This window comes from Cucurbita pepo, chromosome 19 (genome assembly GCF_057944985.1).
Source record: "Cucurbita pepo subsp. pepo isolate OVF chromosome 19, ASM5794498v1, whole genome shotgun sequence".
Taxonomy (NCBI): domain Eukaryota; kingdom Viridiplantae; phylum Streptophyta; class Magnoliopsida; order Cucurbitales; family Cucurbitaceae; genus Cucurbita; species Cucurbita pepo.
In genome coordinates this window covers 1,323,121-1,347,237 of record NC_141816.1, presented here as the reverse complement: position 1 = coordinate 1,347,237, position 24,117 = coordinate 1,323,121, and the positions used below count along the sequence as shown (strand labels likewise).

General features: G+C 35.3%; 1 protein-coding gene and 1 long non-coding RNA gene across 7 annotated transcripts; one reads left to right on the top strand and one right to left on the bottom strand.

The window, feature by feature from the left end:
- The first annotated feature begins 1,583 nt into the window (after positions 1 to 1,583).
- Positions 1,584 to 19,667, top strand: LOC111781257 (regulatory-associated protein of TOR 1). 6 transcript variants are annotated; one of them, XM_023661751.2, is made up of 24 exons: positions 1,586 to 2,333; positions 3,908 to 4,010; positions 4,983 to 5,065; positions 5,145 to 5,303; positions 5,380 to 5,496; positions 5,647 to 5,786; positions 6,763 to 6,917; positions 6,997 to 7,141; positions 7,227 to 7,305; positions 11,478 to 11,579; positions 12,581 to 12,664; positions 12,776 to 12,886; positions 14,142 to 14,495; positions 14,593 to 14,779; positions 15,426 to 16,049; positions 16,187 to 16,516; positions 16,638 to 16,764; positions 17,069 to 17,193; positions 17,298 to 17,443; positions 17,619 to 17,723; positions 18,061 to 18,146; positions 18,605 to 18,689; positions 18,767 to 19,141; positions 19,313 to 19,667. In XM_023661751.2, exons 1-23 carry the CDS (start codon positions 2,034 to 2,036, stop codon positions 19,100 to 19,102), a joined length of 4,083 nt encoding a protein of 1,360 aa, XP_023517519.2. In that variant the 5' UTR covers positions 1,586 to 2,033; the 3' UTR covers positions 19,103 to 19,141; positions 19,313 to 19,667. The 6 variants fall into 6 exon arrangements, with proteins under 6 accessions (XP_086976147.1, XP_023517519.2, XP_023517518.2 ...); XM_023661750.2 differs by having other exon boundaries at positions 18,767 to 19,667; XM_087120020.1 differs by having other exon boundaries at positions 12,564 to 12,626; positions 18,767 to 19,667.
- Positions 19,668 to 20,378: 711 nt separating this feature from the next.
- Positions 20,379 to 21,033, bottom strand: LOC111782191 (uncharacterized). Its single transcript, XR_002813066.2, has 2 exons — positions 20,791 to 21,033; positions 20,379 to 20,645 (listed from the first exon to the last, which is right to left on the bottom strand). It is a non-coding gene; the product is annotated as an uncharacterized LOC111782191 (long non-coding RNA).
- Between the last annotated feature and the right edge of the window lie 3,084 nt (positions 21,034 to 24,117).

Here is a 24,117-nt window from a genome sequence, read left to right as displayed (position 1 = left end):
TAAAATGACGTTTTTAGGTCATATGAACACTCCTTATATAACATGTTTTAATTTTGTTCAATCAAACAACTTATTAGGATATAAAAATAATTTTTATGTCTAATAAAACTTTAAAATTTTAATTAAGCGTCGATTAAAAATTTGTAAAATTAAAAAAAAAAAAGTTTATGACATTAGACACAAAATAAAATATTTAAGAACCAAATCGTAGTAAAGAACAATAGTGGGTATCACATGAATCATCGTGGTTCAATGAATTTAATACGATCGTCACAGTGGAGTTGTTCTTGACATATTAAAAAACCACATACTCGTTAATAGTTGAAGCTTCTTTCTCGTATATATTAAGAGATACAAATCCGTTAATGACCGTTTCAGATATTTTGTACGAGAAAAATATATTTAAAAACATGTAACTCATTTATTCTTATTAAAAACATGTATATATGATCAGAAAATTCTATTTTTTTTTAAATTTTATTTGTTTGGGTTGACTTGAATTTTATGAATAATTAAAAATTTCAAATTAGGCAATGGGTTGACTTTTTTTTATCCGGTCAACTTGACCATGGTGAAAATATAGTTACAATCAAACTAGACTTTTAAGATTATTATGAAGATTAAGAATATTTGACGTGAGAAGTTGCGACTCGCGAATATTTAAAATTTGAGTTTTTTAAAATTTTAATTATTAATGTAACGGGATAAGTATAATTATTAAAATAATTTAAAAAATAGAGTGATGGATTGAACCGTAAACTATATTCGAGTTGTTCGGGTCACAAACACGACCAACCCAAAATTTATGATTAGTCTAATTCATCGTAATAGTAAGTTAAAATTCTCGTTAATTTATACATAATTCAATTAGTTAAAAATAAAAATAAAATTATCGTATAAATATATTCCAATATTCGATTTTGATTATTTTAATAGTATTATATGACCATCAATAAGTGACATAAATAAGCTTTTGATTCCAAATGGAATTGTGCGTTATTCTATTGGTTCCTTTAATAGACCCACGTGGCTACTACAATACAATACAATGGGAGAAAAATAATTAATTTAGATTATTTAATTATTTATCTTTAAATTCTCGTTGGCTTTGCTTACGCAGCAAATCTGACCTCATTCTTCAAACCACAATCCCACCATTATATTTCTACCACACGCCATTTACATTAACCAATAATTCATCAAAGATATTATATTTATTAAACAATAATATATATATATATATATTTTAAAAATTAAATGTCATAAATTGTCGAAATCTCAATTTTATAACAATATCCATCTCGAATATTTATTTAAAATTATATCATAAATAAATATATATTTTTTTGTTGCTATTTTTTTTTTTGATAATATAATTTAAAATTTAATATTGTTTTAAAAATTACTAAAATTTTATTAACTCTTAAATATTAAACATTTACGAGTCCAGACATTTATTAGATATTTTTAAAATTTAAAATTTAAAATTAGAATAAAAAAATATTAAAAAAAAAAAGAGAGAAAAAATAAACCCACCAGAAAAGGCTTCTCTTTGCTTCTCAGTCTCTCTCTCTCTCTTGTGTTTGACAAAATGGTAATGCAAAAGAGGTGAGTTATTTATTTATTTATTTATTTTTATTTCCGTTGGTGCCGCCATTGTTCTGTGCGCCTCCATCTTCTTCTTCTCTTCTTCACCACCTAGGGTTATCCAGGCGATTTACAGAGAAGATTCATCTCTGAGTTTCGTTGGGTTTTACGAGCTGGATCCTCTCTCATTTCGCTGCTGAATCTCCACTCGCCGCTGGTCAAGCGGCTTCGTTGATTAGTTTCCAATTCGCTATTTTATTCTCCGGCGCCGAGTTTTACACAACGCACTTCTCTGTCGTTTCTCTTTACAACTTGATTTTTAACCGATCAAGAATCCGCGTTTTCAGGACTCTTTTGTGCTTTTCGTTATCCGGTTAAGAAGGGGTATGGTTGTAAGATTAGGGCAAGGGTGATTGGTTTTTGTGTTTGGAGGGTTTTGGATTTGGATGGCATTGGGGGATTTGATGGCCTCTCGGATTTCTCAATCTTCGCTGGAGGTAGTCTCGAATCACTTGGATGTCTGTGCTTCCAACCACGAGGACGATGGGGATTTGATTTCCTTAAGAAGGGATTCTGAGGCTGCGAGTAGTAGTTATGGCAATGCTGTTGTCACTACTGCTACAACCATGGTTTACTTGCCGCAGACTATGGTGCTATGTGAGCTTCGACACGATGCGTTTGAGGCTTGCGTGCCTGCCGGCCCATCTGATAGCGGATTGGTTTCGAAATGGAGACCGAAAGACCGAGTAAGCCGCTTATTTCTGTCTGAATTTCTTTTGTTGTTGTTTCCATTTCTTTACTGTTTTTGTCTATAATGACTGGATACACGCTCGATTATTTCAATTTTATTCATGGGGATTTCACTAGCTTATCATTCTCTAGAGTTTGTGCTCCATTGTTCAGTAATGCTACCTTTCGTAGACACCATTGTTGCAGTATGTAGAGTTATCTAAATTTCTTGTCGGGAAAAAAAGGGATTTATCTTAGTTTATTCGGAATATTAGCTGATAACACACGGGAAATTATATGAAATGATCGATTTGTGCATAGTAGATAGGAAGTTTAGCAATGGGGTCCTGTTAATAAGTATCTTAATTATTCGTTGTTCTGTAAATGCATATGGATATGTCTCGTATAACTGACATGAAATGAAGAATGCCATTGCTAATACGTCACCTATCCTCACTGAAGTATAACTTGTTTTTTGAATGTGGTGATCTTCTAGGGTGCTTATTCATTTGATCATGTATTAATTTGTCGATGTTGTGTTGTTGTTCGAAAATTCCAATTTAGTTTTGATTGTATAGAGATTCCAGAGCAATCATGATGTTTGTAGGCGCTTGAATGTCGAATGAGTCGTCTATACCTTATTATTCCAGCTTTGAGTCAGACTCTTGGAGGTCACAGTGAACAGTCCACCGCCGCCACCACCACCACCACACGCCACACTCATCCACTTAGCCACACTTTTTTGGACCATTTGGACAGTGAAGTTTTGTTTAAAACTTAATTCGAGCTTATGCACATGACACGTCTTTACTTCTTCTTCAGTGGCCTTTTATTTTTAACCTTGGTAAAAAAAAACTTGAAGATTAACAACATTGTCTGCGATGTTCAAGATTTAATTGTCTATTAATAGGATGAAACCAAAATTTGGAAGTTCTAAATGTAAAAACTTAATCAAATTAATTTGGAAGACAGCAAATTACTTAACTGTCGAAGAGGCAGTATTTATCTTTGTTTTGCTGATTCTACAATGAATGAAGTATACAAAGAAAACGAGATGGATACTCTGTTTTACTTTTTTTCTTTTGAGGTAGAAAAGATATGTACTAAATGTTTATTTGTATGGTATAGATATGTACAGGGATCTTTTTGGATGTAATGCCTAGGCGGTATAGTTTTTATCTGAATTTATGATCCACAAGTAGAAACCTGTGTCTCTTTTTTTATGTATGTGATTATAACTGTTAGGCTCTTTTGTAATATTCCATTACCCTGTGCCTCTAAGTTGTCTGTTCTCATCTTTTGTGGAATACCTATCTCCATTTCTTATAAAAAAATAATATATTTTTTTTCCTTGCATCTGCATCTTTATTTATGCGGCAATGTCTTTGAGGTGGCTTTTATTCTTCACTCCAATACTGGAAAATTTAATTTAGATTTATAGTCTACTCTTTATCGGGTCTTTCCGTTCCAGCATTTAAGTATGAAACGATTATTAATAAGTGGCAGGTTGGAGCTTTTATCTCAGTAGGAAATTGGAAGTATTGCTCGAGTCTTTGCAGCATATGTTTAATTGATACATTATTTAATGCAGATGAAGACAGGATGTGTAGCTCTAGTATTATGTTTAAACATCAGCGTTGATCCACCCGATGTAATTAAGATTTCTCCTTGTGCCAGAATGGAGTGCTGGATAGGTGCATATTTACATCATTACTGCTCTTCTTCTTTAATAAATGCTTCTATTTGAATTTCCTGTGATTCTGGTCTTTTATTTCTTAATAATAATTTTTTGTTTAATAAATCTGTTACTATAAATCACTTCAATTGTTGTGATCAGAAATATTGTCAAAAAGTCCATTCTGGTTAATTTTTTTTCTAGGCTTTCAAGGATGTAAAAAGATGTTTATGAATTTCTTTCACTGCTAGTTCATTTGTCTGGAATGTTTATGAGGTTTATCTAGTGTACATGAAGTGTAAAAGATGATGAAGCAATGGAGAAATATCATTTATTGAGGCTAGTATTTGGCATCAAATGTAAATTTGTATTCTTGACTATTTGATATATATGTATAAGACATATACAAACATATATGCATATTCATATATTTATCGTGTACACAGCTTTATTCATCATGTAATTCTGCATAATTCCTGTCTACACTGTTAGTACTGTAAATACATTTTCTTTTGGATATTTCATACTTTTTATTTGGTTGGAATTCTCTTAAATTTATTTTCACTCAAATAGTAGATGATGATGGCTGTCTTACTGTTTTGAAATCTGCACAATCCATTTCTACAGCTTGATGGAGACAGAAATTAGTACTTCGGAGTTTAAAACTAACGTTGTTTCTGAATTGGACCTTCTGTGGGTGGACCCTGGTGAATGAACATTGTGCATATTGTACATTAGGTTAGGCATCATGTTTCCATGTGAAATTGTTCACCCCAATTTCAGCTCAGCTCTGTTATTTTTCATGTTTACTACTGGTCTTAGGTCTGCCTTGCACTTTCTGTAGATGTTGTTTATGTGTTATTTCCATATCAATGCATTTGATTTCTTAGAAAGTAGAGATAAGATTGTGATAGGAGTCCGGATTCATATTTCTGTCTTGTTCCAGTTTAAAATTATCTTATGTCTGTTAATTTTTTTTTTCTTGTTGCAGATCCATTTTCTATGGCACCCCCTAAAGCACTTGAAACTATTGGAAAAACATTGAGTGTGCAGTATGAGAGGTGGCAACCCAGGGTGGAGACGATTAAGCCCAGCACTTTGTATGATTTCTTGTATTGCTATTCTATTTTCTAACTTGATGATACGTATGCAGGCTCGCTATAAAGTTCAGCTGGATCCCACCGTGGAAGAGGTAAAAAAACTTTGTAGTACATGTCGCAAGTATGCAAAGACTGAAAGGGTTCTCTTTCACTATAATGGGCATGGTGTTCCAAAGCCAACTGCTAGTGGTGAAATTTGGCTTTTCAACAAGGTCTATATCTTCATATATTCTAGTTTTTATGTTAATCCCTGTTATTGTCTTATTCTCATAGTTTTTCGTGGTGCAGAGTTATACCCAGTATATACCCTTACCTATTAGTGACCTGGACTCATGGTTGAAGACACCTTCAATTTATGTGTTCGACTGTTCTGCGGCTGGGATGATAGTCAATGCCTTCACTGAGGTACTTACTATCAACTATGTTTTCAGTCTTATTTATTGATCTGTTCTAATTTATCATCATCAGGAGCACTACTTTTCCCCCCCTTTTTTGACAAGATTCATGATGTTCATGTTCCACTCTTAATTTATTTAATATGTATTTTTTTTATAGCTTCACGATCCCTCTGGATCAAGGGATTGCATTCTGCTTGCAGCTTGTGAGTCACACGAAACTCTCCCACAAAGAGCTGAATTTCCAGCAGATGTTTTTACCTCTTGCCTTACAACACCAATTAAGATGGCTTTGAGATGGTGAACTTATTCTCTACTATTTATCTGTGATTAATACGCCTCTACATAATGTTCATAATTTTAGTGTCCAAGTTTATCTGCATTAGTTATGCCTACCAATTCTTCTTAACCGTATGGCTTTGAATTATAGACGTCGTAAAAAACAAGAGTGAAAGACCTACCCAACCCATCCTTTTACGTATGTGAATTAGGCCCTTGCTCTGGGTCGGGCAAGATTCCAGGTTGAGTAAAAAAACCCATGATGATATGATTCTAACTGTTCGTGGCATAGCGCCGCAGGACCTTTATTCTGATGGTGGTGGATTGTCGGAGGATATGAGGGATGGTATTAAAATGGAATAATTCCTCTTACAGGTGTTGGCTTACAAGACTAGGGCTCATAAACCCTTTCTTTCATTCATCAATAGGGTCCTGGTTGGTCACTTTTCTGAGGTGGGTTCAATAAGTGGAAGTCATAGAAAAAGAGATCTTTTGTAGCTGGTATCATTACTTTGTTTATGAAACATGGAAAATAGCCAAATATAAAATATACATTTCATAAAGAAATTCAAACTGGTTGATGTCAATTCAGATATAATAACTGAAGGATTTTGAAGAATCAGAAGAATACGAGGGATTTCATGTAGGAGGAGGCCGATTGGCAGGAGGTTTGCATCTGGTTAATTGGGAGGTGGGGAATTTGAGGAGATTTTGCTGAATCCTCTCTTCAGGGTGAAGGCAAAAAAATTCTTTGGCAGGCTTATTTTCTTTGCTATTGTATGGGAGATTTGGCTTGAGAGGAATCATATAATTTTTGGTGAGGGTGGTTGGTCTGAGTAGGAATTTATTAGGTTTTGGTGCCTCTGTTTGGGCTTTAGTGACTAAGGATTTTTGTAATTAGGTTTCACTCTTTTGTGTTGGAGACCCTTTTTGTTTATAACGTATTGGGCTTTTAATCGTTTTCTGGATGTTTACTTATTATGGAATATTTTCTCAGGTTCTGCAAACGTTCACTGCTCCGTGAGTCCCTTGATGATTTACTGATTGATAAAATACCTGGTCGGCAAACAGATCGGAAGACACTTCTTGGGGAATTGAATTGGATTTTCACAGCTGTCACTGATACAATTGCGTGGAATGTTCTGCCTCATGGTATTTTTCAGATTCACTCAACCAATGGTATCCTTTTTTTTTTCTTTCTTGTCGAAGCTAATGTATTATTTTGGTGCAGATCTATTTCAAAGGTTGTTCAGACAAGATTTGTTAGTTGCCAGTCTGTTCAGAAATTTTTTGCTTGCTGAGCGGATTATGCGATCTGCAAATTGTTCGCCTATTTCACATCCAATGTTGCCTTCAACCCATCAGCATCATATGTGGTAGAGTTTCAGAAATCCTTGATAGTTCGGTCTGTTAATGTTTATTGGTTCACTGATCCATTTGTGGACATTCTGCTTCTTTCAGGGATGCATGGGACATGGCTGCTGAGATTTGTCTTTCTCAACTTCCAGCATTGGTAGAAGATCCTAATTTGGAGTTTCAGGTCAGTCCGTAACAGATGTTTTTCTTATTTGGCCTGTTGAATCAACTTTTATTGGTTAGTGAAAGTTGCAATTCTAAATTAGCTGGCTGTTTTTCTTATTAATATTCACATAATAACGTATCCCATTTATTAGGGAGAAAGACTAACTAAATCTTAATCCCTAGATAATTTAAATAATCCAAATACCCCAAACAATAATCTAAATAAATCTAACAAGATAAATTAGAGAGGTCAACTATTTCCCTCGTTTAATGGAATTACGCAAATATCATTGACGCCCCCCTCAAGCTGAGTAATTGATATGATTCATTCTAAGCTTGGACTGGATAGGTTTATATGCTTGCATGACTTCAATGGTAGCTATGGAGGCTCCGAATAAATTTGTCAATAGTAGCTATGAAGGCTATGAATAAATGACCTAGGTGTGGGTCGATTGTTTTCTCAAGTAACTACATGTTGTATAGATCATTCAATTGCTAGTAATTACAAGTAGTATAGATCATAATTCCTTAGCAAGTCCAATCGTCTGTCTCAAGATCTGGTTCTTTTGAGGTTGTCAAGACACTGGAACTCGATGGTTTGTTGAGAGAGTTCAATTATATCCTCAATCTCTCAATCTCTTCGTTATTGAGTCTACTAGTCTCCAAAATTGGTGACTTTTGTTCTAATTTGGGTTCTTTTGTGTTGTCTTCCTTGTTCCCCAAACCATGCTTTTGTGAGCCTCCTCGATTATCCCATTCATGGTTGGGAGGTTTTCCATTCAACTTCCAACAACTCTCTTTCGTGTGTTGTGGTTTCTTTTAGTAGGTACACCATGAATTGTCTTTCTTACTCTTCATTGGTTGTCTCCTCCGTTGTGGTTATCTCTTCCATTGTTTCCATCTTTCTATATAGCAAAAACTTATACATTTAAATTGAATTGTTTATCAAGCATAAGGCTCCGTTTGCTATCTTTTGCTTGAATAAGAGAAATTGTTTCTTCTAGGGATGGTGATTCCTCTTTTCTGATGATTTGTACACGGTCTTGGTCAAACTCATTGGGCAGACTTACCGAAAAGTCATAAACATGATCTGCTTCAATAAATTTCTTCAGGATTAGGGCATCTGCAGTGTAATTCATCTTGAATACACGATAATAATCGAGTTCCTGCCAAAATGTTTGCAAGGCATTGACATATAGAGGGACAATTTTTTTCTTCTTGCTTCATGGCTCAAGTCTTGTCCTTACTTTCATACACCTGAGCAACATCTCTAGCTTTGGAGTAAGTGCGATGAATGGAATCCAATATGACTTGTGCATTTTGTAAAAACATACATGTATCACTAATGGATGATTCGATAGAATCACACGAGCCATGACATTATCATGGAGTCTTCCTCGTCCCATGCAGTAAATCTGGGATCTGTCTTTGCTTGTCTTGGTCTGAGGTGTTGGAGTTTTCCCTTTTCCTTAAGGCATGTCTACACGATTTCAGACCATTTGAGGAAGCTTTTTCTGTTAGTCGATATGATAATCGGATGGGTTGAAGGTCACCCTTCTTTTGGCCGGTAAGAACTTCCTTTGAGATTTTCAGTACTTCTTACATGATGAACTAGTGGATCTTAATCTAGAGAGAAATTAGTATGAAACAAAGTCACGACAAGAAGAATCCTGAAGTGGTGGGTTTGTGGAATAGTGATGGTTATGGTGCGTGATGTGACCATAGGCTTGTTGAAGTCATGAAATACCCGTTTAAGTTTAATATGGGCTTGTGGAAAGTTTGAAACGGAAGAGTAGAAATATGGAAACGTAGGCTTTGTATGGGCTAAACAAATTTGGAAACAGTAACAATGAAATGAAATGTGGAATGTTTGGAAAAAGTGTGAGATCCCACATTGGTAGGAGAGGAGAACGAAACATTCCTTATAAGGGTGTGGAAACCTCTCCCTGGTAGATGCGTTTTAAAACCTTGAGGGGAAGCCCAGAAGAGATAGCCAAAGAGGGCAGAGTATTCGCTAGCGGTGGAGCTGGGTTATTACAAATGGTATCAGAGTCAGACACCGAACGTCAGGGAGGACGTTGGGCCCCCAAGGGAGTGGTGTGAGATCCCACATTGGTTGGAGAGGAGAACGAAGCCTTCCTTTTAAGGCTATGGAAACCTCTCCTTGGTAGACGCATTTTAAAACCTTGAGTGAAGCCCAGAACGGAAAGCCCATAGAGAAAATATTTGCTAGTGGTGTGCTTAGGCTGTTATAGAAAAAGTTTGATGTGGATGTGGGTTTGCAGAAATCTGGAGACAATGGCTATGAAACAGTGGGTTTGCGGTAGAAACAGTGGGCTGATAGAAAGATTGCGGAAGAGTTGTTTATCGGAAATCTTCAATAAGAGTGAATCTGCGGAAAGTCTGCAGAAAATCTGGAAAGTCCTTTGGTGAAACTATAGATGATCATCAACAATGAACGCTTCACCAATTGAGTTAGAGTTTTTGGTTCTAGTGATTTTCTAGAAATGAAAGACTCTTGATATCATGTTACAATCCTAAATACGCTAGATATTGTGTAGCAATAATCTAAATAAATCCCTAAATGCTAGGTAACAATAATCTAAATAAATCTAACTCCAGCCATATAAATTAGAGAGTTCAACTATTTTTCTTATTTAATGGGATTATACAAATATCCTTCAACATAGGTTACAAAGGAAGGTAAAAAATTCCTTGTATTACGTATAAGGTCAAACTCTCCAATGGAACTTACAAAAATAGACCCCAATTTTAGTTAATTATGAAGGGAGTGCGTGTAGATGCTAAATTAGCTGTCAATATTTGTTAGCTGTGCAAATTTAAAAGGGAACATGAAAATTTGATGATTCCTATACTTCTTTTCATTTTTTTTCTGTTTATGGGGAGCATAGTTTGTTATTTCTTTCTTATCAAATGATCTTAAGTACTGATTTGATAGCATTCATTCATGCTCCTTTGATATTATCTTAAAAGGGTTGCTACATAACAATTGAAGTAAATTTCCATCCCAAAAGTAACCCACAAAAGTTAAAAAATTTGTGGCTTGCGGAAGTGTGCTTCAAATTTTGTTCCTAAAAAGGACATCACTCTGAAAAGGTGAAGTTCTTCAAAAGCCATTAGCACAAGCAAAAATCTTCAAAAGAAGATTGCCTTACATTATTCTTTCTCCAAATTGGTGTCCATTATGCAAGAAAGGAAACAAATCACAAAGTCACTTATTTATGCATGCATATACTCTCAGAACTTCTTGACAATGATTCTCAATATATTCGGATGACATCTCACATTTCCTATAGAGGTAAAAGGTCTATTGAACATGGACTTAACGTACCACCCATTCAAGAATGCAAAAACCCTAATACGGAAAAACCTCATCATTACTTTCTTTTGGAATTTGTGGAAAGAAAGAAATCAAAGAATATTCGTTTAAAAGACACAAACTTATACAAAACTCTTTGACGATTGTTTATCAAGCTATATCTTGGTGTAAGCTTTCTAATATTTTTACTTACTTTCCTCATTGTAAATTGGGAAGGTATTTTATAATCATCATAGATATTACATTCCTTTTGTAAATTTCAATCATTAGGAAAACTGTCTCTTATAAAAAAAGAAAATTGTTCCTGAATGAACAAAGGAAGAAAGACAAGCTGTTGTATAAAAAAGGAAAATTAGGATTCAAGGCGTACTCGAGGCATCCATTTTTTTTTTGTTGTATTTAGGTGACAAAGACAAGCTGTCTGAATGAAAACTTAATCCTTTCTAGGTCACTTTTGGTTTCAAGTTTATTTGATAAGTTCTTCTGCTAAGCTTCTTCCGATTAACTATGTAGACCAAACCTACCCTCCACTATGTTAACTTTTTCAAGTGGTAGTGAAATGGACCGATTAACTATGTTAATTTTGAGCCCATCAATTTAAAAGCTACAGCCTTGTAGACCAAACCTACCCTCCACTACTTCTAAATCAAGTTCAGAAAAAATCCGATTAACTGTGTTAATTTTTTCAAGTGGTAGTGAAATGGACCCAAAATAGGTCCCTCGTTTCCCGCATCTAAAGGTTGTTGTTTAAAATTATCCTCACACATATCTGTTTCACCATTACCAAATTCTATGACTAAAAAGTCATCCTTTAAATCAGTAATTAAAATTTCTTCTTTGTAATGTTCCAGCCAAGTCCATTTTTCACGGAACAGTTGAAAGCTTTTGAGGTATGGCTTGATCATGGATCCGAAAGTAAGAAACCCCCAGAACAGTTGCCTATTGTCCTTCAGGTACCAAAAGCCATCATCTTCTTTATTTATTTATTTCTTTTTTGGTATTTGTCTTTTCTGGATTATTGTTGTTGAATTTTGTTATTTTTTTGAATTGTGTGCATATGCCTTCTTTTAGTTACTTTTAGCTGCCATTACTTCAAAATGTTAGCATTGTGTCTAGAGAGCTGTTGTACGATATCCTATTCTCTAATGAAGTTCAGTTATTCATAAAAAAAAAAATCAGGTTCTCTATTCCATCATTGTGACTAAATCTTTCCTGCTCAACTCCTTTGTTGGACTTGGAACTGGTTTGATGAACAGCTATGCAACCTGTCAATGTGAACGGATACTGTCTTGGAGCTTATATTTGAAAAGTGTCTTTAACATTCCCACTCCTCATATTTAATCTTGTTAGCAATGTGTATGAAAAATGTTGTTTTACCATACTTTTCCATGCTTATTTTTTTACTGGGCTCTGGGACTTTCTACTTTTTTTGTTGGATGCTTGATTTTAGCACAAGACTATTGCCAAACTCTCTTTAAGTTATTGATCCTTAATTTTTGCTGGAAGGACTGCCAAACCAAACTTCTACTAAAAAAATGGAAGAAAACAAGAGCATGCAAAAGAAAAAAAAAAAGGGACTCCAATAATAAAGAACAAGACAATTTATCTTTTGCTGGAAGGAATAATCCTTAGGTCTAGACTTACCCATATCAAAATCTGTTATGTTCCTTCCTATGCTAGCTCTGTTTGTGTATTAATAATATGCATCATTATGGTCATTTTGCACTCGGATGGTGAAGCTGCCATCAATATTATGTGGCGAGATGCTTGTAGAAAAGACCGTTTTCTTTGTCATTGTGCACTTGATTTCCTTGATTTGATTTGTTCTCAATGTATGCTACAGCTATTGATTTCATCCGTCTCCATAGAGTAACCTCGTTTTCCATAGAGTGAACAATTTTTCTTTCTTTTGAATTTTTTCTGTATAATCACAGCAGAGTGACCTTTGTCATAGGTTTTACTCAGCCAAGGACATCGACTCAGGGCGCTGGTTCTTCTTGGTAAATTCCTTGATATGGGACCTTGGGCTGTAGATCTGGTAGTCTCACTCAAGATTTTGCCAATTATTACTGTGTTGTTTGTTTCTTCTCCTTTTTATACTTCCCTCTCGGGGACAACTATTGCTAGTTGCTAATAAATTCCTTGTTAGGCATTGTCTGTTGGAATATTCCCATATGTTCTGAAGCTTCTGCAGACAACAACACCGGAGCTGCGACAAATACTGGTTTTTATATGGACAAAGATTCTTGCCCTAGATAAGGTATAAACATATTTAGGTTGTTCTTTTGCAATTGTGACTTGAATTTTATGGGACAACTAAGATCCCTTTTTTTTAATAAGTAATTTTTTTGATACTGCTTCGTCTTGGAGGTGCTTAGTTAAGGAAATCTGTAATTACCCACTTTTTGTGGTGCCAACCAGCAAGTGTTTTTGCAATTTTGTTCGTTTGTTCTTGGGAGGGTACCTCAATTTTATCATCTCCGTGATCTTTAAATAATCTTTCTTTAGTGATATGGATTTTGTTCTCACTTAAATAGTTTTGCAAATGTAAGGATACATGTTATTTGTCCTATCCCTTATGTATGTGTGTCATAGTGCTTGCCTTGTACGTATCTGTGTTTTTCGCCCTTTCCTTTATGTGTGGAAATTTTAGTTTCATGTCTATGGTCTCTTACTTTATTTTCATTTTATTGATTCTCATATCTAATGTTTATGTTTCTCATTAAAAAAATCGTAGTATTATGTTTTGGAATAAAATAACTAATATCTAAATCTTCAATCTATTTATTTCTTTCTTGGTTCTTTCCGTAATTATACAGCCCTAATGTGTCATGGTTTGTGTAGATGTATAGAGTGGCTTTTTGAAAATTGTCTTTGAAGATTCATGATCAACATTTTATTTGGTATACCCGTTTGAGTAGGGTTTTCTTTCTAGACAAACCATCAACTGCATTCTTAGAAAAAAATTTCAAAGCTACTCATATAAAATGTGTAAAGTCAAATACTTCCCAGAATTTCCGTCTTTCCCAACATAATCATAGTTGTAGACAAACAGCCGAACAGTTAGAAATATGAATTAAAGGAGTAGTGGTAGGAATTTCAAAACATTCATGTCCAAAGTTATTTATGGAATAGCCATTTTGGTTTCTGAAATCAACAAATGACGAGGGTATATTTGAACAACGGCATACCACATGGCTTGTTTGAAAATAAACTCTTTTTAGAGGACAAATATGATAATTTTTAATAAAAGTATTTGTGTTTGAGTTGTCAATTTTCAGTTTCATAATACTCTTACCCTAGATTTTCTCTAAAGAATATGGAATCCTTCTTCTTGGTTCATATTGAGAAGTTGGTCTATTGGGCGACTTTTAGCTTTTCGAAAATTCTTTCATGCTGTTTTTTCCTTTTGAATCTCTCTCTCTCTCTTTCTCTCTCTATGCCATTCATTTTATTCTACCTTTGTTGTGGGCAAATTATTCTGTATGGTAACTATGACTCTTCTGGAATGGCAGTCTTGCCAGGTTGATTTAGTAAAAGATGGTGGCCATACATACTTCATCCGCTTTCTTGATACTTTGGAAGCTTACCCAGAACAGCGTGCAATGGCTGCATTTGTTTTAGCTGTAATTGTTGATGGACACAGGCGAGGCCAGGAAGCATGCATTGAAGCTAATTTAATCCATGTTTGTTTGAAGTATCTTCGGAATAAAACACCGATTGATGGACAAACTGAGCCCCTATTTCTTCAGTGGCTATGTCTTTGTCTGGGGAAACTGTGGGAAGATTATATAGATGCGCAAATAATAGGATTGCAGGCTGATGCCCCTGCTGTCTTCACTTCTTTGTTGGCCGAGCCCCAACCAGAGGTTCATAATTTATTCTGTCCTCTATACTTTTTGGATATTTTAGTATATATACCCTTAGGCCTAAAGTGTATATCTCAAATGTAGATTTCAATTTCAGGTTAGGGCTTCAGCTATTTTTGCACTTGGTACCCTACTTGATGTAGGGAGCGATTCATCTAGAGATGGCGTTGGTGATGATGATTGTGATGATGATGAAAAGATTAGGGCTGAAACCAGTATTGTTGGAAGTCTATTAAGTGTTGTTTCAGATGGAAGTCCACTTGTTAGGGCTGAGGTTGCTGTTGGTATGAGTTCATTCCCTCATTTTCTGCTTATATTTTTGCTGCCTCTGGGTGGTTAAGTCGAATTCTGTTGCTAGATCTGTTCAAATGAAAATTTGGCTGAAAAATTTGAAGGCCCTTTGTAATTTTCTTGGCATTTGGCCAGCTTTCTTCCCTTCTTTTTTGTGAATAGATCTTGAATAATTTTTTCTTATTTGACATAAAGTTGATTGGGTTGAACTGTGTGGTGACGTCTGGAAGTAGTAAGAATCAGCCACTGTACGTCATAGTTTTTGTGCTTTTTGAGGTTCGCAGTTGTTGAAGGATTGATGTTAGTCGGATACGATTAGGAGTTTATTATCCTATCATAGATTGTAATACAATCTGACTTTGATGTCTACGACTTTCCAGTATGCATTCAGTGGGCTTATTGTTGAGATCTTGTATGCTGTAACCTATGGGTTTCTGGTCTGAACTTTTATTGACGATGTATACTGTTTTAGAGAGCACACACTGCAACCTCCAAAATCAAGGCTGTGTATCGTTAGTTTTATTCTTTCACTAATAGGTTTTCTGTCTCCTGAAAATCAGTTTGGGTTTTTAGTTGGGTGCGCTGGATATGTGCTGTGTTTTGGCTCGTAATGATTTCAAAATGTTTGTGCTTTTACAGCCCTTGCTCGCTTTGCCTTTGTCCACAACAAGCACCTCAAGTCAATTGCTGCGACATATTGCAAGCCCCACTGTAATTCTTTATTAAGTTCTCTACCCTCCTTGGCTCACCTAAGAAGTACGGGGGCTGCTTATACTAATTCGAATCAACATGTGCCTCATGCAAGCATTGTTTCCTCTCAAATTGGCCCATTGTTGAGATTTGGAAATGAAAACTCACCTTTAGTTAGAGATGGAAGGGTCTCCACCAGTAGTCCTCTTGCTAATACTGGAGTGATGCATGGATCTCCACTTTCAGATGATTCATATCAGCATTCGGATTCTGGAGTTTTGCATGAAGATACAGTGAGCAATGGTGCCGTTAATCATTCAAGGCCCAAACCTCTAAATAATGCATTGTATTCACAATGTGTTTCGACTATGTGTACTTTAGCCAATGACCCATCTCCTCGTATTGCAAGCCTTGGTAGGCGGGTTTTGTCAATTATTGGTATTGAACAAGTTGTAACAAAACCTGTAAAATCCAATAGCAGCGGTCTTAAGCCTACTGATGGGACAGCAGCATCTCAGCCTCCTAGTTTTGCTGGATTAGCTCGTTCATCTTCATGGTTTGATATGAATGGAGGTATGGTTACTTTGGTTGACTCTGCATTATATACCATTGCAGATCAATTTTAAAAAAGTTGAGTCATTATTAGTGCTTATAATTGTGACTTCGTCTCCATTTTCTTCCTGATTTTGAAAATGTGGTTCTATGTTCAGGTCATTTGCCTTTAACTTTCCGTACTCCTCCAGTCAGCCCTCCCAGACCAAGTTACTTGACGGGCATGCGAAGAGTTTGCTCATTAGAGTTCCGTCCTCAGCTAATGAATTCTCCTGACTCGGGGTTAGCTGATCCACTATGGGGCTCAGGTGGAACTTCAGGAACATCTGAGCGCAGTTTTCTTCCACAATCAACCATCTATAACTGGAGTTGTGGCCATTTCTCAAAGCCTCTTCTCCCTGCTGCTGATGATGGTGAAGAAATATTTACTAGAAGAGAGGAGAGGGAGAAATTTGCACTGGAACGTATAGCAAAATGCCAACATTCTCGTAGGCCACTTGTTCAATTTTAATTTTATTCACTATATTCAGTTTTCTCGTCACTGAATTTAATAGAGGATCTGTCTTTTGTCTTCTCTTCTTTCTTTTTTTAAAATAAAATATTCATCAGCTGTTAGTAAGCTGAGCAACAATCCAATTGCTAGCTGGGATACAAAGTTCGAAATGGGCACAAAAAAATTATTGCTGCAACCATTCTCACCCATCGTTGTTGCTGCCGATGAGAAAGAACGAATTAGGTATGGGTTGCTTTCATTTATTTACTTCTTGCTGCAGAAGATTTCTAGTAGATTGTGTTGCTGACTCAAGATAGAAATAGATAACCTTTACATTTGCTCAATTTCCAAGTCACTTATGGCAAAACATTTAGTTTCTAGCTCTACCATTTGTCTATTGTCCTGATTACGTTTTGGAGACTACTACAAAATTGGAAGTCAGTTTTAGGTCACACATATCAAAATAAGTGTGGTTCATCAATTGTTCAAGGCTTTTCCCTAACCATTTTACAGGTTGTTACCCTCTAACTTTTTGGCATGTCTCCAGGGTCTGGAATTACGAAGAACCTGCCCTTCTCAACAGTTTTGACAACCATAATTTTCTTGACAAAGGGATTTCGAAACTCTGTCTTGTGAATGAGCTTGATGATAGTTTGCTATTGGCTGCTTCATGTAATGCTTTCTTTTTCCTGCAATTTTTTTTATTAATTTTCAGGGTCAGTCATATAATTTTTGAGTTTCATTAGTGTGCCTTCAACTTTTCTGATATTCCTCAGGCGATGGAAGTATTCGTATTTGGAAAGATTACACTCTGAAGGGAAAACAGAAGCTTGTAACTGCATTCTCCGCAATCCAGGGGCACAAACCTGGTGTTCGTAGTGTAAATGCTGTTGTGGATTGGCAACAACAATCTGGATATCTGGTATGTATTTAATTTAGATTCTATCACCCGCTGTTCCTAAAAAACGCAGAGAATATATATATATATATATATATATATATATATATATATATATATATATATATATATTTATTTATTTATTGTTTCTTGTTGGTATATTACCGAAGGTCTTTGTGTTTTGTTATCTGGTTTGCAGTATGCTGCTGGGGAGATATCGGCGTCTATTATGCTTTGGGACCTTGACAAGGAGCTGCTTGTTAAGCCTATTCCTTCATCATCAGATTGCAGCATCTCAGCATTGGTGAGTTTCACTGTTCACACTACTTTTTGGATATAGCAGGTTACTCCTCCTATTTTGAGTCATCTGAACTGCTTATAAACATGGCTTATTATCATACTTCTTATGCATTGCTTTGTGAATAATTGGGAATTGTTTTGAGAGTTGATAGTCGAATGGTTAGTCTTTGTTTGGTGATTTTTTTTCTTCTCCTCTTTGCCTTTAATATTTATACTTGCTAAGCTTGTTATATTTTGCTTTAGCTTTCGACATTGTTAGTTCTGTTTTAAATGCTTAGTTTTATGAAGCTTGTTATATATGCACATATATTTAAAGAACTCTTATTTTCATGCTTTTGCAGTGTGCTTCTCAAGTTCATGGGGGTCGGTTTGCAGCTGGTTTCTTAGATGGTTCTGTTAAGCTTTATGATGCTCGCACTCCTGAAATGTAAGCATATTTTCTCTTCTCGATGCATTTGTATGAATAGTCATCAATTGGTTAAGTTTTTCATGACTTGCTCGCACCCCTGAAATGTAAGCATTTTTTAATGTTTGTCATGAAATTAATCAGTGTTGTGTTTAAGGGGTCAAATAAGGAACTCAGTGGACTTATAGTTTTCTACCATTCACTGGGAGACGAGAATTGATAATATAAGAAAGACGTAGATGTATAAAATGAATTAAATGGTTCATTGTTCAATATGTTGTAGTCCTAATTTTTCTTATCATTTTTGTTTATGTTAAATTAAATATTTCTGAAAACGTCGTAATAAGAAAAATTGTCACAATAAGACTTGTAAAAATGTTGTGAAATTGTTACATTGAACCCAATGTTTGTTAATATTTTGCCAATCCGAACATAACTCAGTGGATATCACTTACTAACCCTCTTATCTTAATTCGTAGGCTTGTCTGCACAATGCGCCCACATATTCAAAAAGTAGAGAAGGTCGTCGGGATTGGCTTTCAGCCTGGACGCGATTCGTCAAAGGTGAACAAATTTCTTGGCTGTTGCTTCATTATCATTTGAAGTGTAAATTTTAATGCTTCTTTCAATGTGCCTTCCAGATTGTCAGTGCCTCTCAGGCCGGTGATATTCAGTTTCTGGATATCAGAAATCAGAGGGACAAATATCTAACCATCGATGCTCACCGAGGTTCACTTACAGCATTAGCCGTTCATAGACATGCTCCTATCTTAGCTAGTGGCTCGGCGAAACAGCTGATTAAGGTTTTCAGTCTAGATGGCGATCAACTAGGCACCATTAAATACCATCCTACCTTCATGCCCCAGAAGATTGGTTCTGTAAGCTGTCTTACCTTTCACCCGTACGAGGAGCTGCTCGCTGCTGGAGCATCAGATGCTTGTGTATCTATTTATGCAGATGACACCTCTCAAAGATGATGAGATCGATTTCTGAGTGTCAGGTTGGACACTGAAGTGGTATGTGCGCATCGATTTTATTATGGGTTGTTTATGCAGTTCCATATTGTCCTTGTCATTGTCGAGTGCGATTCGACGATATGTTGAGCTGCCCCATTCTTTGCTTTTAGCTCGTGGAAACCTCCATCATTGACAGTGTAAGCTATAAATTTATTGGCTTCTGATGTACAGGTTCACAGCTGATGAGGAACAAAAATCCATCATATTTATTGGGGCTTTGGCAAATAAATCTGTTGTATAGTTTAGGTGGGTGTAAATATTTCCATTGTTCATCCTCTCTTCTGGTGTGTTTGTCGTTCAATTTGTAAAAGGCTGTCGACTCTTTTTATCGTTTTCGTTGTCGTAGCATTGCATATGGACGTATCTCCTGAAATTCTGGAGTTCGTTGCGACCATATTCGATCGGTGTTGAATTATTGGTTTCACTTTGCCCCTTCATTAACCATTATGTAACTTGTAATTATGTTGCATAGTTTGATCTGCTTTTCTCTTGTTGATTTTGTGAATATATAATGCTTTTTCCCTTTTGAGTTTCTACTACAGATTGGATTCATTAGCCATTGCAAAGCTTAGTGATCAACGAGGTACTTGTACTCGTGAACGAGCTTAGGGTCTTATTTCAACGATCTCGAAAAATCTTTTGCGCGTAGGATTCCAGTCGGTTACGTCTCGTTTTATAACGTTTTGGTTTTGGTTTATGGTTCTTGTTTCTTATTTATTTTCATCAGTGATCCTTTAGTTATTATTATTTTTATTTAACTCTGATTTTCCCTCAATTTTGGTACATTTTAAACTTTTTTTTTATCAAGTAAATAATTTATTTAAATATTTCCCGTTTGCCTTTTATTTTCACTTTTTTATTCTCTCTTTTTAGATTGATTTCTGCAGACTTGGAAAACAATGAATTTTTAAGGGAAAAAAATAAAATAAATTTAAAGTTCATGAAATGTGAGTATGTTCGATTGTCTAACCTTCAATGAATTTCTCGTTACCAAGTTGACGTTAAAATATACATATCAACCACGATTGTGTCATAAATTAATGACGGGTGAGAGCTTTGAGCTTACAACTCATTGCTTTATTCTTCTCGATTACTTTGATGAGCTTTCATTCTCATCAAAGTCTTGCATGACAATTAAGGCTCGTGTCTTGTAAGTTACGTCAAATGCTTGTCTATTGTTTCTATAATCGCTTACCTTCATACCAATATGAACACAATTTTTACAAATAAACCATGATAGTTTCGAATAGGGAGCTTTTTTATATTTCATTATAGTGATCTCCAATAATATTTCCCCAATCCTGCACTTGTTTATGAAGTGAACAATCTAAAAAGAATTTCAACACAATTGAAACAAACCCTCTAACGGGAGAAAATCATTTTAAACTCACACAAACGACAGAACTCATCTCAAACTCACCTAACCTAAGTCATAGGATGTGAGATTTCACATCGGTTGGAGAAGGGAACGAAACATTCTTGATAAGGGTGTGGAAACTTCTCTCTACCAAAAGAAAAGTCCAAAGAAGACAACATCTGTTAGTTGAGACTGTTACATAGTTAAAAGCCAGAAACAGAGCTCGAAGAAACCCCAGAACCGAAACCCTAGAACCCAATGGCATAAAGTAAAAGAAAGTGAAGTATCTGACCTGAAGCTGAAGCAGAAGCAGAAGCCTAAGTGATTAAGGTGCAGAGGTCAAGATGGGGAAGAGGGGCACATGAAGAACCAACTCAAAAAGGCATCTTATTTTGTGATTTACATGAGCATTTTGGGTTGAGTCAGTACAGCACGTGCCCTGCTTCTCCATCTTGCTCTTCACACACCTTCTCAGATTCATAGCAGAAGTGGGTGTCTTTAGTTCTGCTGCTACAAATTAATTAAAGGCCTTACTTGGGACTGGGACCTCAAACCTTACCCACCTGCCCTTTCCACAACTTGGAACTTATAGGACCACTCCCTTATCTTCTTCTCTTATTTTCTATAACCTATACATTTTTTTTAGGATATTTTTGGGTTAAAATCACTTAAATTTAGTCTTTGCTGTTTTTAACGAGCCTTATAACAACTCAAGTCCACTCACATTGTCCTCTTTGAGCTTTCCCTTCAAGGTTTTTAAAACGCGTTTATAAAGAATACTTAGTTTCCCTCTCCAACTGATATGAGATCTCACGTAAAGGTAGTCTTCGTTCTTAATTTTTGGAGTAAATTTTTATTTAACTTAGAACAAAATTATAGTTTAAAGTGAATAGGTATATATATGTATGTATATAATACACGAAAGAATAGCTAAAACGAAAGAATATACGTCGATTATTGTATGTTATCAAATGAGTTGAGTAGAGTTTTTTTTAGTAAAACAAATATGAGATATGAAAGATTTGAACCTCTAATCTCAAATGAAAGAATATACATTGATAATTGGTGAGCTATATTATAACAACCCAGCCCACCACTAGCAGATATTGTTCTCTTTGTCCTTTTTGTTTCAGGCTTCCCCTTTAAGGTTTTTAAAATGGATTAAAAATATTGAGGGAAAGCCCAAAGAGGATAATATCTGTTAGCGGTGGACTTAAGCTGTTACATATACTCATGTTAACAACTATGCTCGAATCATGAACAAGTTTCTCTTTATGCTAAATAATATAATTCAACCTATGAATAGTTTTAACCGATTAGAAGTTTAAATTCTCGAACCTATATGTTATGAAAAAGATAGCGCTATACATTTGCCTATGTTTTTTGAGCTGCTTCTGACCACAGAACATGCAATTGTTTTAACCGATTAGAAGTTTAAATTCTCGAACCTATATGTTATGAAAAAGATAGCGCTATACATTTGCCTATGTTTTTTGAGCTGCTTCTGACCACAGAACATGCAATTGTTTATGTCTTTATCTTATGAAATGTTGCTGTCTCAAATCTCCCAATCTTCATTATTGTTTCTTTCTATAAATAATATCATACAATAATGAATAAAAAAGTCAAATCTAAGCTTATTCTCCATCACTATAAATGTCTCGATTACAAATTTTCGATCACGACTCTCTACAACGGTATGATATTATTCACTTTAAGCATAAACTCTTATGACTTTGCTCTGGGCTTCCCCGAAATGCCTCATATCAAGAGAGATAGTATTCCTCACTTATAAACCCACGATCTTCCACTAAATTAACCAATGTGGGACTCACTCTCAATAATCCTCAACAATCCTCCCTCGAACAAAGTACACTATAAGCCTTCCCTGAGGCTTATGGAGCTCTCGAATAGCCTCCCCTTAATCAAGACTCGACTCCTTTCTCCGGAGCCCTCGAACAAAGTAACACCCTTTGTTCGACACGTTAGTCACTTTTGACTACACCTTCGAGACTCACAATTCTGTTTGATATTTGAGAATTCTATTGACATGTCTAACTTTAGGGTATGGCTCTGATACCATGTTTAGTTGAATGACACTTTGACCTATATGGGTTACGACCGTATTTATAGATGAGTATAATGAGGTTGTGACCCATATAGGTTATAGTGCCTATATATATATATATACCAACAAGATATATATGTATTTTTTATGACTCAATCATAAATCTCAAATTTAAGCATGTTAGCTTAGAGCAATCTTATGTTAGGTAACGTTCGAAATTTTTTCTTAGGAAGCATGCGAGTAAAGATAAAACATACTGAAAGGACCCGTGTTAGTCTATGGAGATGATATTCACTCTAAGAAGTACTTTTAGACGAGTAGATAATGTAATTATGTTGTAGGAGAATATTGGGTCCATCAGATACCAAACTAGATTCCAAATCTAGGGTTGACTCCTGAAACACGAGGCATTACACCTATAAAGTTACATTGCAATGCGACCACGTAAAATTTTAGACCTATATAAGATGCTTTCTTAAACTCGGTTCATGGAGTCAATCTAATTTAAGTGTTCTAAAATCAGTCCGAAACAATGTTAAATATTATTAATTGTTCATAACAGTAGTTAACCTTTCATGATCTTGCGTACATTAGAAACGGTTTTGAGACCGTTTAAAATGGTCAAAACGAGCCAATCAAGCTAATTGAAGCTATACCGAGCCTATGCAAACCACACGTGGCCATGTTCTTGTATTTGGGTGTTTTCCTAGAAGGACCTTCTTCAGGTCCAATTCCTCTTAGCCCATGATGAATTCAATCAATCTTCATCAATGGGCTCATGAAAAAAATAGATTTTAATCTAAACTCGGGCCGGTGAGAGACTTAACCAAATAGAAAACAAAAAAACATAATATCACGAGATGAAATTCACTAATTTTAGTGTAAGTTGAGTAAGAACTTGAAGAATAGGGTCCACTCTCTCGGGGGCTTGACAGAGATTTGACTTATATAGTTAGATTCTATACAAATTGTTCATTAGATAATTAGTGATATTTAAGGTGTAACCTCGAGAATTTTAAAACTATAGATATGAAGCTGAAATTCTTACCACTATAGAACTATCCCGACCCTCGATAATTTAATTAACCTAAATTCGATGAGTGATTTGCAAATAAGCCCCTATACTTGTAGGTAATTGACTTCCTTTCTAACTATAATATCATGCTTGATATCAAGATTGGCATGAATAATTATTGATTCAAACTTTGTTTCATGCTCCAATTGAAGTTTTCTTCTAATGATTATCTTTGTTTTTTTGTTTCTGATTCAAAGTCAATACAATGGACGGTCGTGATGAACTGAGAACATGAACATACAATGGGATCGGAGTACCCGATAACTAACGGCAAAAAAAAAAAAAAAAAAAAAAAAAAAAAAAAAAAAAAACACGATCCGATACAGCCAGCACCAAATAAGCGGGACGATGTGTTTTCTAAGCTACGTCGTTTTTATTTTTTTATTTTATTTTATTTATTCCTCCTCCTATAAATTGGATTTTTTTATTGTTAAAAATCTATTTTTTTTTTTAATTGAGTTTTAACGAGAGACCTC